General features: G+C 41.4%; 2 protein-coding genes across 2 annotated transcripts; one reads left to right on the top strand and one right to left on the bottom strand.

Moving 5' to 3' along the window:
- Positions 1 to 897: 897 nt before the first annotated feature.
- Positions 898 to 13,534, bottom strand: LOC139472989 (alpha-N-acetylgalactosaminidase-like). Its single transcript, XM_071255487.1, has 7 exons — positions 13,380 to 13,534; positions 11,793 to 11,967; positions 10,796 to 10,970; positions 8,811 to 8,896; positions 8,318 to 8,482; positions 3,135 to 3,332; positions 898 to 1,218 (listed from the first exon to the last, which is right to left on the bottom strand). Exons 1-7 carry the CDS (start codon positions 13,532 to 13,534, stop codon positions 961 to 963), a joined length of 1,212 nt encoding a protein of 403 aa, XP_071111588.1. The 3' UTR covers positions 898 to 960.
- Positions 13,535 to 16,232: 2,698 nt separating this feature from the next.
- LOC139472945 (uncharacterized) lies at positions 16,233 to 22,759 on the top strand. The gene is made up of 4 exons (XM_071255419.1): positions 16,233 to 16,366; positions 17,440 to 17,604; positions 19,981 to 20,100; positions 20,947 to 22,759. The coding sequence occupies exons 1-4, from the start codon at positions 16,233 to 16,235 to the stop codon at positions 22,757 to 22,759; spliced, it is 2,232 nt and encodes a 743-aa protein (XP_071111520.1).
- The last annotated feature ends 2,663 nt before the right edge of the window (positions 22,760 to 25,422 follow it).

The raw sequence follows: 25,422 nt of genomic DNA on the forward strand, positions 1-25,422 counted from the left end.
ACTCGCACAACTGTTTCTATAACGTTAACAACACACAATGATTGTTTGTATACTTCTGAGGAAAAGTATACTAGACCATCATTCTCTTTACAACTCTACACTATGCTATACTTCGCTATTGATCTAAGGTGCAATGCCACAGCTAAAACCCCGATGACAACCACGATGTCTACGCTGTTTGCTTCATCCGAGACAGGTGCTAAGAAATCAAGGATGCAGGATAATAACCACGTCAATTGCAGGGGGGTCAGTGGGTATATAAGTTTACAGTAGTTCCTGACCAACATATATCCAAGGGAGCACATTTTCAAGCAGACGAATTGTAGAGTGGTTAAAACATGACAACTATTTGTTTAATGGTTTGATTTATTTTTTTGCAGTAGAGCTAAGAAAAAACTATTTTGGCATACACAAGCAGTATTCAGCTGGCAAATATTTATGATTGCACATCTGGGTACATATCAAAAGCATTCTTGCATAACAGTGAGTGAGTATTGTTTTACGCCGCTTTTAGCAATATTCCAGCAATATCACGTCGGGGGACACAACAAATGGGCTTCACACATTGTACCCATGTCGGGAATCGAACCCGGGTCTTCGGCGTGACGAGCGAACGCTTGAACCACTAGGCTACCCGACCGCCCCACAGACTCTTGAATCCAACTTTCAATATGACCGCCACAACAGCCATAATGAATAAGCTATTTATGACAGTCGATCACGACAGAAGCTCGACAGTTTCAGGTAATGAGGCAAAAATTGTAAACAGTTATTTATACCATTTCAGATTACTGAAAGTGTTTGTTAGGTTGTATCAAATTTGAAAAGGTAACCAAACATTCTACACCTTCATGATCTAAATTGACCCCTTGACCAGCATCAACTATTTCACAAGTTTATTATTTATGTACAAATGGCCTTAAAACATCGGTGAGATAATATGGCCTTTTGTTAGGCATATTAAAGAGGCATAGCTTTGACCAGCACAATTCCCGTAGGGTTGACAGTCACATTGAACTGACCGCTCGGCTTATACATTCCCAAAATGACATCACGGAAAACGTCAATAACATGATAGCCATTCTGATTGGCCAATGTGATGTCCGCTAGGGTCAGGGACATGCGTGTTGGTGTTCCAGCTGAGTTCGGATTGAAGAAAGCTACTGCATAACTTCCGGGTTTGACCAAAGGTTTCAGCCAGACTTGTACGTTTTGAATCTGCAATGGTAGAAGAAATTCGTGCGGACAGACACATGCACAGACACAGGCACAGATACGGACACAGACATACGCACACATGCAGACAAAGACACGTGTAGGGACACACAATATATGACTATCTCAATGTTTGATATCGTAGTAGTAATTTTTAACTTAATCATAGAGCTTCTGTTTGAATAACGATAGAGCCACAGCACTGTGCCGCATATGGTCAAAAATATATGTCAACATAGACAGTCACTTAACAAAAGAAGCAATCATTGTTGGTATTGAAATATTATCAAATAGGTTGAACAAAATAAGATGATGTCATAAGATATAAAATAAGGATAAAATACATGCCGAAATTCATCATCGGAGGGAACAAATACGTGAAGGGTCAGCTTCATTGGTCCAAAATATGTTTACGACTACCGACGCGCGACTGATGCTGGAGAAACAGGCCATGCCATACACATCGACCAAAACTAGTATTTCACTTCCACACAAAGATTTGTTCTGTGCAAGAAGTGGAGGACAGTTTTGATGGGACAAGTCACTAACTAGAGTTAAAAATGTAGTCTAATTTAAACTAATCCATTTAAAGAATATCATTTTGGAACTATTACTAATAAAGCTGTCGCTATTGTGCATGCTATTTTACTAAAACCGAAACATGACAACTTTATATTTTGTACCCACGAAATGTAGCAATTTCTCAAAGAAATGTTATTCCGATTTGAGGAAAAAAACTATACACCAGCATTAAAGTAATTACGAAATGAATACGTTTGATGGTACACTGTATCACGGGTATGTTATGATCCTCACAGCGTTAGCCCGTCATGCAGCTTTCTTCCAGTCACGTGAGGTGAAATGAGGTTTAACGTGGCTTCCAAGATTATTGCACTTAAATAGCAACGTGCATGCACGTGTGTGGCTGCTTGTACTAGTCCGGACTGATTTATAGTGCTAGCCAACAGAGATACCATGCCGCAGTGTAACATGAATACCCCACTCAGACACAGTATACTGACTCCGATCCAACCAGTCCTTGTTTTAGCCCCAGACAGGGTAACAACAAGTACCATCTTTTCACGTCTTTTGGTATGACGTGGCCGGGGATCAAACCCACGACGTTCCGCTCTCCGGGCGGACGCGCATATTTCCCCACTCTGCCAGGCGTCTAACAAAAATGAATGGCTAACGACTGACGGTTATGTTTACAAATAAGTGATTCATTCATACTATCATGAAATATATTGGGAGGATTAATTTGGGTGATTTCCGTTTGTCTGTAATCGCGAATAAGTTTGATCAAACAAACAGGTAAACACAAATTCATCTGGGAGATATTAAATCATATGACCGTGTCCACACTGGTGGCAGCGATAATACTGTAAGGGAAACGAAAGTGCCTGCACGCTAGGTTGGTTGGTTTGTTGCTTAACGCCGTACTCAGCAATTTTCCACCTATATGACGGCGGTCTGTAAATAATCATCTGGACCAGACAATCCAATGATTAATATATGGGCATCGATCCACACAATTGGGACTGATGACATGCATCAACCAAGTCAGCGAGCCTGACCACCCGATCCTGTTAGTCGCCTCTTACGACAAGCGTAATCGCCTATTACAGCAAGCATGGGTTGATGAGGACCTATTCTACCCCGGATCTTCATGGGTATCCTACACGCTAGGACGGATCTTGGGACATAACTGGTGTGGAAGATAACCGACTAGTGTGTAAATCACTTCGTGCATGCATGTCAAAATACGAAAGACATTCATTTCACTTCACCGTTATTGTCACATTTATTTCAAATTGATATGCCATAGTATCTCAAAGTGGATTTATCATGTGCGTTGATATATATTTATTTGCATGGCAACAGACGTGTTCTTCTGGTTCATTTAAAAAAAATCTCACCTCTTTTATCATTTTAGCTCCCTTTACGAGTGGGTCCTGGTTGATGGCAATGACGCCCTTGTTCTGTAGAATGGACTTGGCCTGTGGTCTCATGGTCCTCAGATCAGCGGATATGTAGAGTGGGGCGGCAAACATCGCCCACATCCCGAACTGAACCTTCTCCTGGTCATAACTCAGACTGAAGTCCCCGATGATCAGCTGTGACAGGGATATTCACTTGAGACAACATAAACTATCGAATACAAGCGTCAAGGACTATTCATGACATTATGTGCGAGTTTCGGAGGGAATATGATGTTCCTTTTAAAGTTAGATGATATATACTGAACAGCAAAAGAAACACAAGTTCCCATTGTTTTGGAATCTTATAAGTGTAGCCATTCCATTTTCTGGGACTGGGAATCCTTACTTGAAGACGTATGAACTGATGTCATGCAATATGGCGTCCATTCCACACATACACCAATCTCCTTAAAATAAGATCTTAGTTCTCGCTACCGTTAAACAAAGATCTGAGGACATCCCATTACGGGTCACGTCAGACCGACCTTGCGCGAACTTTGACCAACCAATGGAATGACGAATCAGAGGGCAGCTTTCTCGTGCTTTATGGCACTTTTTTCAAATTGGTGACTACGCTTCGAAACATATTTTGATAAATTCTCGATTACAAATTTGAAACCTGAACAAAAGAACATTCTGGAATGGCTAATAGATGGTCTAGATTGTATGGATTCGGTCGTTAAACCCGTAACTATCGTTCGGAATACCCCGTTTTCGAGGTTGCATGATTAGAAATCATATTCCGACTGTCATTTTCATAATCCGGTAAGCGACGCTCTGATCAGTCGGATGAAAGGTCGTTCTGACATGACCCTCAATGGGATGTCTTCAGATCTTTGTTTAGCGGCAGCGAGAACTAAGGTCTGATTTTAATGAGATTGTGTTCGTGTTGTGAGTGTGTCCAATCAACCAAAACCTTGTATTTTGCACATGCAGTCATGATCCAGTGTAAAGGCACGTGCTTAAGGTATCCTTATGAAGGTGGATGTCAAATGTTCAATATGAACATTATAAGTCAACGATGCCTAGACAACGGCCTGTGCAAAGAGGACTGCACTTGGAAAGTCATAGGCCGGTAACTCTGCGACTGCTGTAGCCAGACAGTTAGTATGTCTTCTCACAACGAATACAAGACTTGCACAGGGTATGTTGGCAATCGACAGCGCTCTGGTCGACCCAGACACACACCTGCACAAGATCGCTTGATAAGGGTCGCTCATTTCAGGACCAGAACTCAAGCAGCAACAAGAACAGGGAACAAACGGAGCAGTGTCAGTAGACACGATTCGACGTCCCCATGCTCAGTTGTGTCAAGTTGTCTTTTCGGACGAGTCTTGCTACATCTTTCTCATGGTGTTCCCATGTTTTTGGCACAGTCTTAACTGCAGTTGTTCCAACAGGACGTCCTCATGAAGCGAGGGTGTCTGGTATATCTGCCTCGGAACAGCATCAATATTCTTCCATGGCCATCTCTCTCCATGGATGTGGCTCCTATTGAACATGTTGGGGACGAAATTGGATGACGGATTGCAGCGGGTAGATAACTAGGCCTAAACACACGTGCAGAAGTTGAACGCAGATTAGTGTTTTGGTGGAACTGCCCGAACCACCTACTACGACGGGTATCTTTCGTTTACGTTCTGTGTTCTTCTGTAAACGTATGCAACGCCATTGCAACAACCACTGTCAGACATTATCCCCCTGGATGCCAGAGGGAAATATATGTCCCTCCTCTTCGACCCTCGATTTGAAGTCGAATACAATTCATCACGCACCCAGATATACTTAACAGTTTTGTATACTGTGGGAATTTCCCTGTCCTCTTCAAAATTACTGAAAATGACCTTCGAAAATTACATCGTAAATGTCGCCATTTTTACACATTACTAAATCACCATTCACGGCGTTAGTTACAGCATGTTTTGACATCTAATTTTTGTATATTTATTCGGAGAAATGAATTTCAAAAAATGGGTTTCTGTCGTGTATCAAAACACCAATGATCATTCCAAAACGTCGCCGGTAGCCCTAGTATTGTTAAGAATGTTTAGGAACATACGCAAACACGAACGCCGAAGTAAACTTTCCGCCATGTTAGATAGTGTTAACAAAATCACGTTTCACGTATGAGAGTAATGAGGCGCCTATAACATCATGTATATTTTTCAAACGCAGCTGCGATAAATATATCCTTGAATTCGTCATACACTTTACAATCAAATGACTAATGGTCTTTGTCGTCAATACAAAGTGTCTAGATGGCATCAAGCAAAATAAATTAGGTCTGAAAACGAAAGCTGTGCTTGGAAAACTGCACTACTTTGAAATGTAAAGAAAGCAAATATGCAGATTTTACACAGTGTATCATTTTCTCCTATTTTGAGCTATCCATTCGTCTATTCGTCGCATACATTGGCTCAAGATTTTCAGAATAAGCATGGGAAGTGAATCGTAGGAAGAATTAGGGACTTAAAAATAGATGCATACAATGATTTGATATATTCAACAGAAACTGTTAAAGTTTTCGTCGTGCGTGACGCCATGACAGACACAAAATCCCGCACAACGAAAACGGTATTTATCGAATTTCTGACTATTTATCTTGGTTTCAATGAACAATATAACAACAAATAACAGTACACAGATTGTCAGAATGTTTCTGATTACTTACATGTTACATGTATATATATACGATCCCTGAATCCGAAAAGTCCCCTCGTAATTTCCCACGTAATGTTGTCAGTGAACACGACATTATTGTAAAAGTCGATCACCGGTAGTGATGTCATACGTCAACATTGTTGTACGTATTTGGTAACTTCTTTGAGGTGAAGGTTCTTGAATAAAAGTATCATTGCATGATGTAGGGGATGGTAAATATCCTGCATTAGGAATAAACATTGTATTTAGCGAGCCTTGGCGAGCTAAATACATAGTGTTTATTCCTAATACAGGATATTTACCATCCCTAAACACACAAGCGTGATAACCTCTTTATCATATAATGTCATTCTTCAATTCTGTGCTTGAAAATCGCTTCCCCCCACTCACAAACATTACCTAAACATTGCGAGTTGTCCTGGAATGCGCGCATTAATATTTATTATGTCACAGGGTAGGTGATGTGTCAGTCGGACAGTGACAGTTGCCAATATAGTTCAAACTGAAATCTGTTTCTTATACAGTGGCGAAGCAACATATACGCAAAACAACAATTGTTTTTACTTGCCTTTCGCGACAATCCATCGGTCTGTCCGCTAGAGTAACTGTCCTTTGTCAAAGGGAAGCTACTCTAACCCTAGTCTATGAGACATCACGGCCGGTGACTGTTCACAGTCGGCCTGTTCTGTCATAACGTTAAGAAGTGTAGTCAGATGTACACACAGCGCCAAAACGAAACAAGGTAACAATTCATACATATTTCGCTTAAACCCAACTATTTTTATTTGTGGAAAAGGTTTCAAGCCGCAGAGGTCTACAAGCACAGATATGGCTTCTGATCCCGCTTGGCTAGGCCTAGTGCCCTCGCAAAATTGTTTCGAAATTTATATCTCCAAAGTTGCCAAAACTTATTAAATTCCTTAGTTACGTCACAGTTCGACACTAACTTTCAGTATATAAGACTTTTTTTTTTAAAAATTGTATCAATTATCCCTGTAGTTTATCCAGATTCACGATGGTTAATTCTGACTCGATCGCCAAATGACAAGTGCGACGCCATGTTTGTTTATAAACACTGAAAGTAGTCCCTACTTGACCTTTGATATTTGCATCTCTATCCGCATATGACCCCAACGGATATCGTTTTTATCCGTTGGCTTTATCCTGCCGAGAAACCTACCCATTATATGATAAACGTAGATATTGGCTACAAAATGTATGAACCTTTGATAATCTCCGGTTTGTTTGAACATTGGTTACATAAGAAATTGATCAGTTCATAATGTCGTATACGATATTTCTTTCCTTCAGACAATTGATAGAAGATGAAATGTAAATGCAACTGCAACATGTACATGTACGTATTTCTTTGGAGTATCATAGTCAAAATTGTAATTTCATATAAACAGGTTAATGAATAGCCGTTTCATCTTATTTCAAAAACTAAAACTGAATACATAAGTTTTACAAAATGGATAATATGTTTGTTCAAATATATGCACACATTTGTAGAAGAATTGTCTTGGTCTTGTTATCGCTTTGTGTGTCGTCTGATGTACAGAACGGTGAGATTTCGCCAGTCAAATTACACTTGCACAATCAGGAGAATGCTGGAAAGTAATGACTAAGTTATAGGTCAGACATCAATTTCGCTATTACTTCCTTTTTTATGAAGTACGATTTCATCATTTCTTATGTTGTTTTTATACCTAAACGTGTACAGTTTACGTAAACGTATACGTATGTGTGTTGTAATAGTTTGGTTCCTCGTTTACAAATCACCACGAACATATATTGTCCTTATCCTCAGCTAATTTCTCACCAAGTTACCTGAGTTTCAATAAACTAGTACTAAGTATAGCTGAGTTATGCCCCGTTTTCTTTGTACGCGTGTAACCTCTCTGTAGTCTTATGACGTCATAGGGGAAAAGCAGTTTTCGTCATTTACGGCAGGCTATTTTTTGTATTGAATGTATAGCGTTATACAAAAGCATATAAATCCATTTGAAATATTATATTTATGTCGTTCAGATATTAGGAAGTATTTTCTTCGCTCACAGTTTCCGTAAAACTGCTGAATAAAAAAAATCGTCGCAAGGTACTTTTAGGAGAAATTTGCTGTTTTTCAACGCAGAATAAATTCTCGGACAACACTTAGCAGTGTCTTTTTTTCAAACCGGGTTAATATTTGCAGTTGAAGTTACACAACCAGATAGGAAATTTAATATTCTACATTTCTGTGTAATTTTATAGCTGGAGGTAGACCCAGTGCCGCGTGAGCGTAATTCTCGAACAACCTTCACTTTTCAGATCTTAGGAACATGTGCGTCAGAAAGAAAACTCGGCATGTAGCGGGTTAAACTAACTGTTCTCGCTATATAAATTTGTTATTTGACACCATATACATTGACACTGACAATGATTGAATCACTCCTACTGTGTGTTTTCCCCTATATTACCTGATCGGGATCGTTGATGGACCCTGGACCGGAAACTGAGATGAAGTCGCCGACGTTTTTGGCATAGGCTTGGATGATACCGAGGACGGAGGGCCAGTCGTCCTGTATGTCTTTGAGGGTCCTCCAGCTGTTGCAGTACTCGCTGTTGCGGATGTAGTGGGAGTGCTGGAAAAACGCAGTTACAGTGAGCGTTGGAAGAGTAAGACTCTTCAGAAGACATATTTTCAAAATCTGACGGTGACCGTAGTTGCTTTAATAATCTGAAGACAAATATGACTTCACACTCGGAGACTGAAGCTCGCGTTTGTCCTTAACCGTAATAATATACCCTCTTGTTTGTTTGTTTAATGTGTAACGCCGCACTCGCCAATATTATAGTTATATGGCGGAGGTCTGCAAATTATCGCGACTGGACCAGACGCTCCAGTGATCCACGCAATTGGGATACGATGACATGCATCACACTAGTGGTAAAATTTGCAGATACACATACCTGCGTCAGGTTTGCACTGAACCATTCACACGTAAAGAGAATAGGTCGGCCAGTCGCGTTCAGACTTTCGCTCATTGAGGGGAAATCTTAAACATAAAAAAGACGAAAAAAGACTTAAAGAGATTTTCATACTACCAGTCTCCTGATGTCTCTACTGAAAACACCCCTTCCATAAATATACTGAACATCAAAAGTTCCTGTGACATTGAATAAGATATAATGCAAAGTTATGTTTTTTACCAAATCTGAAATAATTTCAGCAACACATCTTCGTCTCATGGAATGGACCAGGCGTCGCACAAAGTCCTATGGGATATCTGTCCATATCTGCTGGAGCATGTTTCGAAGTTCCTGGAGTGTCTGTGGAACAGGTGGTTGACGTCGAAGGCGCCGATCTATCTCATCCAACATGTGCTCGATTGGTGAGAGATCAGGGGAGCGAGCCGGCCAGGGGATGACATTCACGTTGTTTTGTTGAAGAGAGTCCTGAACAAGTCGAGCAATATGAGGCCGGGCGTTGTCATGTTGAAAGGTAATGCCTGGGCCATGACGAAGCAATAACGGTAGAACAACAGGCCCGATGATCTCGTCGCGGTAGCGCTGTCCGTTGAGATTTCCCTCTACCACCATCAAACGGGTCCTGTGTCTTGCTGTAACCCCACCTCATACCATAACGCTGCCGCCCCTGAACCGATCTTCTTCCATGACACAATGATTGACGTAACGTTCACATCGACTTCGGTACACTCGAATCCGTCCATCGCTGTGGCTGAGGTGAAAGCGAGACTCGTCAGTGAATAGAACTTGTCCCCACTGCATTGCCGTTCAGCGTAGACGCATGTCTGCACCACTGTAGACGTGCTTGACGGTGGTTTCCTGTCAAAATGAGACGTCTGGCGGGTCATCTGGCGACGATCCCTGCACATCTGAGGCGGCGACGTAGGGTTTATGAAGATATTTGTCGAAGGCCAGGGATGCTTCTTGCAGTCACTGTTGCTGGCTGGAATCGATTTCATAGGTGTGTTGTTCGAATCCAGTTGTCTTGTCGATTATTGGTTACGCGTGGCCTGCCACTTCGAGGATTGTCTCTGACTGCATTCGTCTGTTGCCAACGTTGCCATAAACACCAATTCTCTTGCAACATCACGTTGACTCGATCCTGCTTCAAGCATACCAATGGCTCGCAGACGCTCAATTTCGGACAGGCGTGGCATTTCGTAAAGTTGAATAATTGCGTCATTTTGTTGTTTTTCTGAGTGGTTGTTGTCGGCACGATGCTAAACAATGCATATTAAATCCCGTTAACGCACATGATTTTATACATGGAATGCATACTTTTCTGTAGCAGTGGCGTTTTTGTGACTTGATTCCATACATGTACTACAATATTGAAAAACAACTTTTACTTGTTTGAAAAATACACTAACATATTTGTACTCACCGGCAAAAGAAACGCGATCATCATACGTGTTGCTAATTATAATGAAAACGTACTCATATTCAAGAGATATTAGATTGGTTCGATGCACAAACGAACATACTAGTATGTTGTGCGAACCGAGGCTCATGAACGCATCACATGACGTCATAGATCCATGACTCGAGATGCACCATTTGCCTCGTGCAGGATCAGCGTGTAAAGTTTGGAAATCACGTGCAGCATATCGTGATGAGAATAATGTCACTTTTTGGTAACACTTGATTGATTGTTAGTTTTGTCCTTAAGTGGTACACATTTGAAACATATATTCTTAACGTACATACTTCTCTATATGTTTCTATGGTTCGCGTTTCTTTTGACGGTGAGTATGTAATGGTTTTCGGAGGTATGCAGGACGTTATGCTAAATACGAAAACTATATTTTATCTGGATATTTTAAGCTCAAGTGTTATATATTTAAAGACGTTCTTGTATGCAGGAATTCATTATGTTGAACTTCAACGAGGAAACAAAGTAAATTCGAAATTATTGTTTGCTATCTTACGTATTGCCGAGCGGTTTATATCTGTGTTACAGCCATCAAACTTCAGCAAATCTAGTTCCCATTTTGCAAATGTCTCGGCGTCTTGCTTAGTGTAGTCCTGACTCCCAGGGTACCCTGCGCAGGTCTTGGTACCAACGTCTTCATAGATGCCCAGTTTTAGCCCTAGGGAATGTACCTGTGAAGAGTAAGTCAAAGATCTCATATAATTACCACTACACTGCTACACATCTCTTCGTTTGATGAAGGGTTAGGAAACAGACCGGTATTGAAGTGTAGAGAGTTCATCTGTGATCGTGAATACGAATTCCAGATTATGTTTCTAAAATGCCGGGCAAAAGAAAATTGACCAATGTCTGATTGTGGCTACAACTGAAACGATCAAGAAATGGTTCTTGCAGTGTTTCGGCGACTGTTTTCAGTCCAGTAATGTTATGATAACGTTTGTAAGTTTTTGGTCAAATCCAATTTTCAAGTACAGACGCTGCCGCTTATGCTTGTAGACGCTATACCTGTGCTCCATGGTTTCACCAAAGTGGTGAACGTCTTAGGCCTTTGTGTCTTCGAGTTGTCCTCTCACAGTGAGCTGACACCAATATTACAGAAATTATGTTCCCCCACTGACTCGGTCATGTGCGTGATACAGTTAACAAAATACAGATAGGAGTAGAACATGCATATAAGCTGCAGACATAGTGTGAACACAGTTGAACGAAACCCATCAGTCGTGCCATCACTTGCAGAGAAATTGTTCAGTCAAAATGGATCACAACCATACCCTGAATGCAGATACAGGATATCTGAGTGAATGCAAGATTGCAAGAAACGCGGATTTGAATTCTTCATCGCTGATTTAGCTCAATGGGGAAGACTACATAAAGTTTTATATTAAGCATGTGGACATTTACCATTTTGGTGGAACCCAAGAGCAGTGTCTGGACCCAGCATCATAATCTGGGCGAATTAAGGATTCGAAACAGAAATGGTAACAGACTCTTACATATCGAGAGAGACCTAGGATGCCACTTGGGAACCTCTCTGGATCTGCCACGAGGTTGCCATCAGCGTCCCGGGATTTGGAGGGCCAGCAGTCGTCGATGCCGATGTATTCGTAGCCGACGTCGCGGTAGCCCTCCTCCGCAATAATGTCTGCCATCGTCATGAACAACCTCTCGCTAGAATTTAATTTGTTCGCGTAAATAATGATTTGAGATGAGTAGTATGATCTATGTCAGTATCACAGAAATAACGGGCCTTGGTGTAAGAGCTCAACCTACCCCATTTCGGACAACCATCACGACGCCCTGATCCATATCTACCCACGAAGATTACTAGTAACCCTGACTCCCAATGCCCCACGAGGTTTCAGATCAGTTCATTCTGTAGAACACTGACCGTCGGCTTTCAATCTGTCATTTCAAATTATTGTGATTACCAGCCCTCTCCCAAAAGCCACTTCTTCCCAAAGGCTATGTGCAGAGTATTAGAAATCAATTTGCGAGGTAGGTCTTAATTTGTGTTCGTTTTTATGTATGTACATGTATCAATCGCATGTGTTGTAGGACTTCTCAATATTTTTCTTCTTCTCGTTTAGATTGTATTTTTATAAAGTATTTTTTTTCTATGTCAGGTCGTGAACGTCCCAGGCCTCCAGAGAAGACATCGTGGCGATCCCCGTCCTTGGATTAAATCCACACTATCGTGCAACGCCTTCTGGGTTATTATTAGTTCGAGAGTAACACATGCTACGTTCAGACTTTGATATACAATGATGACCTCCTTTCTGAACCTGTCATGCCAGCTATCTCAATACAGCGGTCAAGTCAGTCAAGATAATCCACACAATTTTCGCTTACCATCCAGCATTGAGCCCAGTTAGAAATCAAACCTGATACATGTCAACTACTACCCTTGCCCGTTGAGTCACTGCTGCCTATTTATAACCCTATGGTGAACATTATTAATTAATCACCCCAATGTCGGAAAGCTTGAATAGTTTGGATACTAATCGGCCTTACTTTAGATGACCCAATAAATTAATGACTAACCAAAAAAACTATTTTGAAGCGCTTGTTGCAACCCTCAAATGATGCTCCCAAAGTTCACTGTTCATTAATAGGGGGATGAACACCAAAACACAACTACCCTTGAATACACCATTTTTAATTGACCTGTAATATTTTCGTTGAAAATAGTTATTTATAATTTTATGCATTAAGATGTATATTATTTATGCATCTGTCACAAAATATATGGGGAAACTGATATGAAGAGGTCGCCTTCTCAAAGTAAACCACACTACGTTTTCATGTTTTCCCTTTCTGATAAAAGTGACAAAAGACATAGTCCTCAAAGTCTCAAAAACAACTCTTCCAAGCAGAATCCATTATATTATAAGCATGAGTTTGTGAATCATTAATAAGATAGTGATGATTATAGGTGTTCATGAAATGTTGAGCGTATCCTGCCCCAGGTGGCACACATCACAAACACATACAAAGGCAAGTTAATTGTTCACTGCGAACATATGGCAAGTCAAAACAAGGAATTGCATCGGCCATTAGTTTTCATGTTAAAGCAGACATACCTGATACAGTTATCCGGGTCATTGACGCAGTCCGTGTTACACCGGAACCTCTCCCAGTCCAGGAAGCCCATGGGCGGGGTCAGGGCGAGGCCATTGTTCAAGGCCCAGGACACCCCAAGGACAGCCAGCAACACAAGCAGACCAAGACCTGTCATCTTGATACGGTTTGTAGTCAGAATGATGCTGGTGCATGTTCTGCTGAAAACTGCACTGCGTTATCTCCTTCACCTTGGCCATGCAGGTAACGTCAGGAGACATACCTACACGATAATACCTACATGTACCTGAACCTGCATTGTAACCGTTGTTTTTACAGCAGTAGCCTGCTGATATGACTTTTCACTCACTTCGTCCTTGCAGCATGGTCATAGCCTCACTGTCACTGTAACATTGCCATAGTCTGACAGTCTCACTGTAACATTGCCATAGTCTGACAGTGTCACTGTAACATGGCCATAGTCTGACAGTGTCACTGTAACATGGCCATAGTCTGACTGTATCACTGTAACATTGCCATAGTCTGACTGTAACATTGCCATAGTCTGACAGTGTCAATGTAACATTGCCATAGTCTGACTGTATCACTGTAACATTGCCATAGTCTGACAGTGTCAATGTAACATTGCCATAGTCTGACAGTGTCACTGTAACATTGCCATAGTCTGACAGTGTCACTGTAACATCGCCATAGTCTGACAGTGTCACTGTAACATTGCCATAGTCTGACTGTACATTATCATATCCTCACAATGCCCCTGCTACATTATCGTATTCTCACAATGTCCCTGCTACATTATCATATCCTTACAATGCCCCTGCTACATTATCATATTCTTGCAATGTCCCTACTACATTATCATATCCTTACAATGTCCCTGCTACATTATCATATCCTTACAATGTCCCTGCTACATTATCATATCCTTACAATGTCCCTGCTACATTATCATATTCTTGCAATGTCCCTACTACATTATCATATCTTTGCAATGTCCCTGCTACATTATCATATCCTTACAATGTCCCTGCTACATTATCATATCCTTACAATGTCCCTGCTACATTATCATATCCTCACAATGCCCCTGCTACATTATCATATCCTTACAATGTCCCTGCTACATTATCATATCCTCACAATGCCCCTGCTACATTATCATATCCTTACAATGTCCCTGCTACATTATCATATTCTTGCAATGTCCCTACTACATTATCATATCTTTGCAATGTCCCTGCTACATTATCATATCCTTACAATGTCCCTGCTACATTATCATATTCTTGCAATGTCCCTGCTACATTATCATATCCTCACAATGTCCCTGCTACATTATCATATCCTCACAATGCCCCTGCTACATTATCATATCCTTACAATGCCCCTGCTACATTATCATATCCTTACAATGCCCCTGCTACATTATCATATCCTCACAATGCCCCTGCTACATTATCATATCCTCACAATGCCCCTGCTACATTATCATATCCTTACAATGCCCCTGCTACATTATCATATCCTCACAATGCCCCTGCCACATTATCATATCCTTACAATGTCCCTGCTACATTATCATATCCTCACAATGCCCCTGCTACATTATCATATCTTTGCAATGTCCCTGCTACATTATCATATCCTTACAATGTCCCTGCTACATTATCATGTCCTCACAATGCCCCTGCTACATTATCATATCCTTACAATGCCCCTGCTACATTATCATATCCTTACAATGCCCCTGCTACATTATCATATCCTTACAATGCCCTTGCTACATTATCATATCCTTGCAATGTCCCTGCTTCATTGTCATATCCTTACAATGTCCCTGCTACATTATCATATCCTTACAACGTCCCTGCTACATTATCATATCCTTACAATGTCCCTGCTACATTATCATATCCTCACAATGCCCCTGCTACATTATCATATCCTCACAATGTCCCTGCTACATTATCATATCCTTACAATGTCCCTGCTACATTATCATATCCTCACAATGCCCCTGCTACATTATCATATCCTTACAATGCCCCTGCTACATTATCATATCCTTACAATGCCCTTGCTACATTATCATATGCTCGCAATGTCCCTGCTACATTATCATATCCTTGCAATGTCCCTGCTACATTATCATATCATGTGTCGGTGTCGTATTTTTGCTTATGATATAGTCGGTGTCGTATTTTTGCTTATGATATAGTCGGTGTCGTATTTATGCTTATGATATAGTCGCTGTCGTATTTATGCTTATGATATAGTCGCTGTGGTATTTATGCTTTATGATATAGTCGCTGTGGTATTTATGCTTATGATATAGTCGCTGTCGTATTTTTGCTTATGATGTAGTCAGTGTCGTACTTATGCTTATGATATAGTCGCTGTCGTATTTATGCTTTATGATGTAGTCGGTGTCGTACTTATGCGTTATGATACAGTCGCTGTCGTAGTTATGCTTATGATATAGTCGGTGTCGTATTTATGCTTTATGACATAATAGAGTGTCAAAAACATTTTAAAAACACTCATACAGTGGAATATATACACTATTAATCATTTTGCAATCATCTTTTCGGATTTATTGTCACTTTCGTCCAAACGCTCACTGAACACAAAAGTCCACACCTCACTTCCAGTGCAAACTGCACGCTCTGCATGCTTTTTCCCATGCTCGAGCCACAAAAGTGCATATTTCAATTTGAGACCCGAAAGGGAACCTCGGAATTAAGACGCCAGTTCACAGACCCAAAAACGTATTGATGTCATACCAGCTATTGTGACTTTCATATTGTTAAACACTCATTAACAAAGGTGATAATTATGAAAGCATTATGGCAAAAATGGGTTTTCACTGCACGGAGAAACAGGGTCCCTTCGGAAATCGTCTGATGTTGTACGTGCTCAGTGAATATTTTAACCGGAAGAGTAAGCCCGCAAGGACGTGCCGCGCGACTGACAATGTTGTCGCTTTCAGGTAAATACATTATATATAACACGTTTGGTCAGTGTTGCATGGTTATTGTTGTATAGTAATTTGCATAGTTGTTGTTATGTGTTGTTTAAAGCCGAGCTCAGCAATATTCCGGGTTAGAATAGTCTCCAGCAACCCATGCTTGCTGTAAAAAGGCGACTATGCTTGTAGTAAGAGGCGACTAACGGGATCGGGTGGTCAGGCTTGCTGACTTAGTTGATGCGTGTCACGGGGGCACGGGTGGCCCAGTCGTCCGAGGCGACCGAGGAGCCGCGATTCGCTGTGCAGAGTTGCTTCCCTTAGGCACACCAGAAACCTGATTGTGGGTTCGAATCCCGGTTCGCCGCGATTATGTTTCTTGGTTTGTCAGCACCATACCCGTGCTCGTGGATTTCACCAAAGTAGTAAACGTCTGAGACCTGCATCACTTCGGGCTTTCATCCAACATTAAGCTGACACCACGATATAACTGTAATACTGTTAAAAGCGGCGTTAAATCCATATATCTCACTCACCCACTTACTGATGCATGTCGGCGATGCTCAAGATGTCAATCACTGGTTTTTTTGTCCAGATCAGGAAAAATTCCTTCTGAAAGGTCAAAAAGGCATCAGTGCTATAGTACAATGCTATGCACTAGCATTCATACCCTTGGAAACAGTTCAGCACATCCCACTTTCGTCTGTTGTTCAGGGTAGACCAAGTATACTCTGAAAATAACTGATGGATCGTAGTAAGAAGGGTGAAATACCACCCAACATTATTCGGAGCCACAGGTGACACAGTCATCCACGTAGCTGCAATTCGCTGTGCAGAGTTGCGTCCCTTGAGCGTGTCAGAAACCAAAGACCATTGGTTCAAATCCCATTTCGCCCCGATTATGTTTCTGGATTTTTAGCACCATACCCGTGCTGGTGGGTTTCACCGAAGTGGTAAACGTCCGAGACCTCTATCCCTTTGGATTTTCCTCCCACATCAAGCTGACGCTCCTTGATATAACTTGGATCAAAGCGGCGTTAAAACATCTCCACGATATGGCCACCTCAGCACAAACACTTGTTATTTTTCATTTCAAGTGACTCAACGTACTATTTTGTCATCTGTTTGTCAGCTACGAAAGTGTTGTTCATCATGGTGGTGGCAGTGTTGTTCCTGTTGGTGTCGGTGTACGACACCTGGTCGGACAGCATCTCTCTACAGTACGTCGGGTCGGACCTGCATCCGCAGCCAATCACACACAAGTAGGTATAGCTGCATCACACGCCAGTAGATATAGCTGCATCACACGCCAGTAGGTATAGTGGCATCACATCCCAGTAGATATAGCGATATAGCTGCATCACACACCAGTAGGTATAGTGGCATCACATCCCAGTAGATATAGCGATATAGCTGCATCACACACCCGTAGGTATAGTGGCATCACATCCCAGTAGATATAGCGATATAGCTGCATCACACACCAGTAGGTGTTGCTACATCACACATCAGTAAGTATAGCTGCATCACTCACCAGTAGATATAGCTGCATCACACACCAGTAGGTATAGCGATATAGCTGCATCACACACCAGTAGGTGTTGCTACATCACACATCAGTAAGTATAGCTGCATCACACATCAGTAAGTATAGCTGCATCACACACCAGTAGATATAGCTGCATCACATCCCAGTAGATATAGCAATATAGCTGCATCACACACAAGTAGATATAGCTGCATCACATCCCAGTAGATATAGCAATATAGCTGCATCACACACCAGTAGGTATAGCTCCATCACACATCAGTAAGTATAGCTGCATCACACACCAGTAGATATAGCTGCATCACATCCCAGTAGATATAGCGATATAGCTGCATCACACACCAGTAAGTATAGCTGCATCACACACCAGTAGATATAGCTGCATCACACACCAGTAGGTATAGCGGCATTACATCCCAGTAGATATAGCGATATAGCTGCATCACACACCAGTAGGTATAGCTGCATCACACATCAGTAAGTATAGCTGCATCACACATCAGTAAGTATAGCTGCATCACACATCAGTAGATATAGCTGCATCACACACCAGTAGGTATAGCTGCATCACACATCAGTAAGTATAGCTGCATCACACATCAGTAAGTATAGCTGCATCACACATCAGTAGATATAGCTGCATCACACACCAGTAGGTATAGCTGCATCACACACCAGTAGGTATAGCTGCATCACACACCAGTAGATATAGCTGCATCACACACCAGTAGGTATAGCGATATAGCTGCATCACACACCAGTAGGTATAGCTGCATCACACATCAGTAAGTATAGCTGCATCACACACCAGTAGGTATAGCTGCATCACACACCAGTAAGTATAGCTGCATCACACATCAGTAAGTATAGCTGCATCACACATCAGTAAGTATAGCTGCATCACACACCAGTAGGTATAGCGATATAGCTGCATCACTCACCAGTAGATATAGCTGCATCACACACCAGTAAGTATAGCTGCATCACACACCAGTAGATATAGCGATATAGCTGCATCACACACCAGTAGGTGTTGCTACATCACACACCAGTAAGTATAGCTGCATCACACACCAGTAGATATAGCGATATAGCTGCATCACACACCAGTAGGTGTTGCTACATCACACACCAGTAAGTATAGCTGCATCACACACCAGTAGGTATAGCTGCATCACACTGCCTTAGCACCCTCACGCAGTTACCACTGATGTGTTAACAATAGACACCCAGCCATATTAAGATGCTCGAGGACACAAAGTAACTCGTGACCTGCTTCACATTGGAATTCCACTCCTGCTCACATTAGCAGTAAAGCATCTCTAAAATATAAATAATTGAGTAGACATGTCCTTAGCTTTGCTACACAATCCAACACTAGAGACGCTTGTGTTTGTTTGGAAGGGGTCTGTTGGTTGTGGGTCGAGTCCCAGAATCGCCTAGATTGTGATATGATATGGTTTGTTGTCACAATACTTGTACTTGTTGGTTCAACTTGTGAAGAATAGTTCTTCAGTAACCCAAGCTTGCCCTTAGAGTGTGTTTGTTTGTATCATGAGCTTGCCCAAGGGCAGTATGTAGCTAATGTATAATGATAATACTTTGTTATAGTCTTCCCCGTTATCAGAATGTTTTGTTTGTTTGTTGTCTAACGCTGTACTCAGCAGTATTCCTGCTGTATGAGGGCGGTCTGTAAATAATTATTATTACAGCCCGCAGTCATATAGCTGGACTAGTTCTGAGTGCGGTGTTAAACAACAAACAAACAGACAAACAAAACATTCAAGCAACGCGTGAGGATGGAAAGATGAACTGATCTGACCGACAGGCTCCGTGACTTAGTAAACTGCACCCCCTCGATCCCGGACTCTGACTCCTAAGACCTGCATCACCTCGGGCTTTCCTCCCACATTAAGCTGACACGCTGTGATATAACTGGAATAATGTTAAAAGCGGCGTTTAACCCAACTCACTCCCCTGACTCTGACTCAGTTATTGAGTTATTTACAAGCCATTGTCCTTTTTCATGCACACAATAACACACTTTTAATATACTTGATGATAACCTTACAATATTTTGTTCATTTAGACATACCCCTCGTCATGACAAGTGGATTGTGACGACATCGATAGCTTCTGATGTCGCTAACGTATCTGGATGGAAAATAATAGTACTTCAAAACACCAAAGAGACAATGGAACATTGCAGGTAAATATATACTCGTATCATAAAACTTACAATCTGTATGATGTGTACGAACCTTTACAGACGCATCACTTGTTTATACAGTCCGGACTGGTAAAACTACTAGCCACGCGTGTTTGAGGGTGCAAAATGTAGTCATTGAAACAATTGAATTTACATTGCAAATAAATAATATATAACTTTAACTAACTCATGGATCACTTCCAAAACAAACTCAAACCCCAAACTATTTCATGTCCGAAAACGAAAAGGTAGTATATGCACCTTTTCGTTTTCGGACATTTCATACCTAAGGGTGTGCTTTTCTTTTGGAAGTGAGCATATATGCAACTAAAAGTCCATTTTCTGCTTATTGTCTGTCTTAAATATATGGGGAACACGGGTGGCCCAGTCGTCTAAGGTGGCGCGATTCACTGTGCAGAGTTGTGTCCCTTGGGCACGCCAGAAACTTATGAATCCCGGTTCGCCCTGATTATGTTTCTAGGTTTGTCAGCACCATGCCCGTGCTGTGGGTTTCACCGAAGTGGTAAACGTCTGAGACCTGCATCACTTCGGGCTTTCCTCCCACATTAAGCTGACACGCAGTGATATAACTGGAATACTGTTAAAAGCTGCGTAAGCCCAACTAAATCACACTCTGAATGACTTTGAATCTGAACAGCATTTTATAACCGACCCTATGATCCCTTGGTGTGAACGCTCAAAACGGAAAACAATCTCTAACATGTATATCCGTAATCTATACTACTCAAAAGACTTTAAAGAACACATGACTACAGTTAATTTGTCATGTCATATGTTCTGTAATTTGTTTGGAGTGGTATATGTGACACTTCGTTTTTGACGCAGGTTTCCATGGTGCTCTGGCCGCGGGACAGATGATTTAGACACACCACAGGCAGGTTCTGAGATATGGACACGCAGGAGACTGCAAGCTTATATTTATGCTATATCCCACGGCGCTAAAGTCATTGGTGTTGTCCGTCACTTGGACTCCCATATGTTGTACCTGTTACGACGAATGGCTGCCCATCAGTCTCAGACCGGAATAGTTCTGAAGACAAACCAAACCTTTATTGACCCGTCTGTGTCCAAAAATGATATGATGAGTGCAGCAACGGCAGAAAGAGAATACACAGTGTTTGATTATTATATCGACACACGTGTCCGTCCCCTGATTCTGTCTGGTCCATTTAGGTGTGTGAAGAATGGAATCTGTCCCGATAAACAGACGTACTTTCATTCCAGCAGTCAACACCCGCCCGTGTTTCTTCCGCGCAACACGTTTACCTCCCTTAGTTCTGAAATGACCGTCTTCCGGTATGATGCATTCTGGGCTCTGCCTCTGTTGGATGTTGACATCGGGGATCTGATAGTACAGAGGGTCGTGTGGGAATTGGATGGAATGGTAGGGATTCATCCAGTCCCTGTATCTTCATTACGGAATCAGCGGAGATTTGTCATGAGGAGAATGTGGATCGCGGATCTCCTACGGTCATGGAAATGCACAGTGAATTCTGATTTGCTATATTGTTTGGGTAATGTGATTAACAGAATTGGATCAGAACGACTGGTTCCTGTGAAGAATGTAGTTTGGTTGACGGAATGGATTTCCGAGTTGAGAAAAAATAGCTATGACATTCCCACTCGCCAATTTCGACAACGAACACTGAATCGTACGACAACCATAGGAGTTCTGAAGACACCACTGGCAAACAGTTTATTTAACAAATTTGCCTACAGGTATTTGAAGGAACTGTGTCCAGAAGCCGACATTAGGTTTCCACTAAAGATCATTGATGATATAGCACTTATCATCACATTCAATGTTCCGAGATTTTATAAAAATATACAGAGTTTGGAGGCAATGTATCGACCATATTTTCCAAACATTATTTACTGTGGGCCGAAACTGAAGGCATTTAAGAAATTTGTCAGTAACTTCACCACAGGACATTTTCTTTATGTAGAAGCATTCAAGAGAGGATGGTACTATATGTATGAATGCACGGTGGAAGCCATGAAACTAAACCTGGATGTGAAAGGATTCTTACAGATCGGTGACGACACACTCATTAATCCTTGGAATTTGTACTCGCAACCACGTGACAAGATATGGCTTCTTAAAAGCTTCCGGAGGGTTAATGCTTCTCTGGACGAATTGAAACCTCGATGGGGATGGTGGCGTAAGGTGAAACCCAGAATACAGGCGGTTTTAAACGAAATACGGAATATTGCAGAACACGGATCTGAGAGGGGTCTTGAATATCGTTTCTTACAAAATTTTCAAAATATTTCCCGGAATTTTACAAATTTGTTCATTCAGACATGTGACTTCATGTATACACCAGTCACTTTTAAAGACAATTTCACAAGTATGGCAAATTTGTTATTGAAACATAAAGTCATGATAGAGATAGGGTTTGCAAATATTGCCCTTGGTTTGCAGAGATGGCAGAACATTCATTTTGTGACAGACGGTGGTTTGTGGGGCAACAGAGATAAATATATATCAATGTATAATCCTAAACGGGTATTTCTGCATCCTTTTAAAGTTCAGACATATCTGAAAACTGTTCCCGGTAGACATTTCTTCTGTAACACCTATCTCAATAGGACCTTACGACCACCCGCAGCAGCTGATACTCAGCATATCAGCTGATTATGCTACTTCAGGGCCAATGGTGCCTCCTGTACGTATTGTATCAAGCATATGTATACACGTCTTTGGTAAAAATAAAGCAGTTGATTTCTTCATGGGATCGTGTTTGTTTTTTCGGCACTGTTTCGACAACTGTTAAACGGGATGACGGGCTAGAATTGTTCCCCAGCATCCTGTGCTTATAAAGAGGCCACTTGATAGGTCAGGGCGGTCGGGTAGCCTAGTGGTTAAAGCGTTCGCTCGTCACTCCGAAGACCTGGGTTCGATTCACGACATGGGTGCAATATGTGAGCCCATTTCTGGTGTCCCCTGCCGTGATATTGATGGAATATTGCTAAAAACCATACTCATTCACTCACTCACGCACTCACTCACTGGATAGGTTACATGCGATGATATCCTAGCATGTCAAATTGCTGATAATATTAAGCACTGAAATATTTATTAAATAATAATTGTCTGATCAAGACGCAATTATATAGCTGGAATATGGCTGAGTGCGGCGTTAAACGTTATATATGATGATGTGACGTGTTCGCCGTCCGTCCCTCCTCTCTTTTTAAACTTCAATGGCGACATTTTCAATTCCAGCAGATTGTGTGAATAAAAATTCATTTATTTTCTTTCTTTCTTCAAGATAGATTTAAATACAGTAAGTAGATAGGATAAACAGAAACCATCCGGAGGTTATTAAATTAAATTAAATAAAATACAAAAATTAACTATAGACAATACAATACGCACATGTCCCTGTGCCAACATACACACGAACGCCGACACACATTCACTGTATGTGCTTGCGTGTATTTAATGGTATGTAATGATGTGCAATGATATGTATGTTACTCAGAAGTAAAAGTACACCCTATTCTTTAATGACCGATTAACTACATTTATATGAAGGAAATGGGTGTTCTTTAACTTCTTTTGAGTTACATACCCTTACATACATGCATGCATGTACACACATACTCACATTCACCAACATACAAACTTACTATATACATTATACACGTAATATTTCCAGTTCTCACAAACACTATACATATATTCTAAAAAGAGCAAAAACATCGTACATGTAAAACAGGCAAGAAAACAGTTAACATTGTTGAAACGGCATTACAATGTCAAACGTAACGCTGGCGTAATTAAGAGGTGCGGCGTTGCAATGTCAAAGGTAAAGCTGGCGTAATTAAGAGGTGCGGTGTTGCAATGTCAAACGTAAAGCTGGCGTAATTAAGAGGTGCGGTATTACAATGTCAAACGTAAAGCTGGCGTAATTAAGAGGTGCGGTATTACAATGTCAAACGTAAAGCTGGCGTAATTAAGAGGTGCGGCGTTGCAATGTCAAAGGTAAAGCTGGCGTAATTAAGAGGTGCGGTATTACAATGTCAAACGTAACGCTGGCGTAATTAAGAGTTGCATGAACATTTTACGTGTGAAGATTAGGATTAGAATAGCTCTTCAGCAACGCATGCTTGCCGTAAGAGACTAACGGGATTGGGTGTCATTATATCCCAATTGCGTGGATCGATGCTCATGATGTCAATCACTTGAATTGTCTGGTCCAGACTCGGTTTGTACAGACCGCCGTCATATGGCTGGAATATTGCTTAGTGCGGCTTTAAACAACAAACAAACAATAGCATAAACATTTCAACGGAGGAGGAGTTTTTAAAATATGGGATCATGCCATACTGTAAGTCCGTGAACATGTCACAATCTAGTGGGAATTGTATTTCACCTTCTATCCTGTCTGAAAGGGCACACTGAGAGGTACTGGGTGTCGACTGTGCGAAACTAGGGAATAAGTATGCAACCTTCTCGATAATTTATACACATGAGTGGCCTCTGGCGGTAGACCATTGACCACATGTAAGGAATCTGTGTCTGGCATATTATTTAAACGCTGGGAGAACCTGAAGACTTCAAGTCCATGTCTTGTCCATCCCATACGACAACAACCACAATAAACTGGAACCTTAGCAAACTAATAAAGCAATCTGTATTCAGTCGAATTATTGTGCATGGATCGACAAATTACAAGCTTCTCAATACAAAATCCTGTATATCGTCATTTATACAAAGTGTTGCTTGCAATGAACTTGCATAATGATATAGGGGCACGGTTGGCCGAGTCGTCTGAGGCGCCGCTATTCGCTGTACAGAGTTGCGCCCATTGAGCACGCCAGAAACCTACGATTGTGGGTTCGAATTCCGGTTCGCCTCGATTATGTTTCTAGGTTTGTCAGCACCATACCTCGTTTTCGTGGGTTTCAACGAAGTGGTAAACGTCTGAGACCTGCATCACTTTGGGTTTTCCTCCCACATTAAGCTGACACGCCGTGATGTAACTGTAATACTGTTAAAGGCGGCGTTAAACCCAACTCACTCACTCATAACGATATATGCTCTTTTTGTGAATATATATAATGTATTTCATATCCACCTTGAATTTATAAATTTAACTTTTGTATTTAAAGCAACAAGCTATTTAGTTCAGCACTCAATCTGTGTCCATCTGCAATTCTGAAAAAAGACTAGTAGACAAAGTCTTATGCCTGGAACAAATCAGTTTAAGTGACGAAAGTGACTTGCGTTTAACGCAATAATATTCCAGTTGGAGCACGGCGTGTCACCTTAATATGGGAAGGCAGTGATGC

The sequence above is a fragment of the Haliotis cracherodii genome, unplaced genomic scaffold (assembly GCF_022045235.1).
Source record: "Haliotis cracherodii isolate W230 unplaced genomic scaffold, xgHalCrac1.p SCAF_26, whole genome shotgun sequence".
Taxonomy (NCBI): domain Eukaryota; kingdom Metazoa; phylum Mollusca; class Gastropoda; order Lepetellida; family Haliotidae; genus Haliotis; species Haliotis cracherodii.

Coding starts and splice junctions, on each gene's coding strand:
- LOC139472989 (XM_071255487.1), bottom strand. CDS start 13,534: ATGACAGGTCTTGGTCTGCTTGTGTTGCTGGCTGTCCTTGGGGTGTCC. Junction 8,897..10,795: donor TATAAACCGCTCGGCAATAC/GTAAGATAGCAA, acceptor TTTATGTTTAAG/ATTTCCCCTCAATGAGCGAA. Junction 1,219..3,134: donor GAGCTAAAATGATAAAAGAG/GTGAGATTTTTT, acceptor CTACCATTGCAG/ATTCAAAACGTACAAGTCTG.
- LOC139472945 (XM_071255419.1), top strand. CDS start 16,233: ATGGGTTTTCACTGCACGGAGAAACAGGGTCCCTTCGGAAATCGTCTG. Junction 16,367..17,439: donor GACAATGTTGTCGCTTTCAG/GTAAATACATTA, acceptor TTTCATTTCAAG/TGACTCAACGTACTATTTTG. Junction 20,101..20,946: donor GAGACAATGGAACATTGCAG/GTAAATATATAC, acceptor TTTTTGACGCAG/GTTTCCATGGTGCTCTGGCC.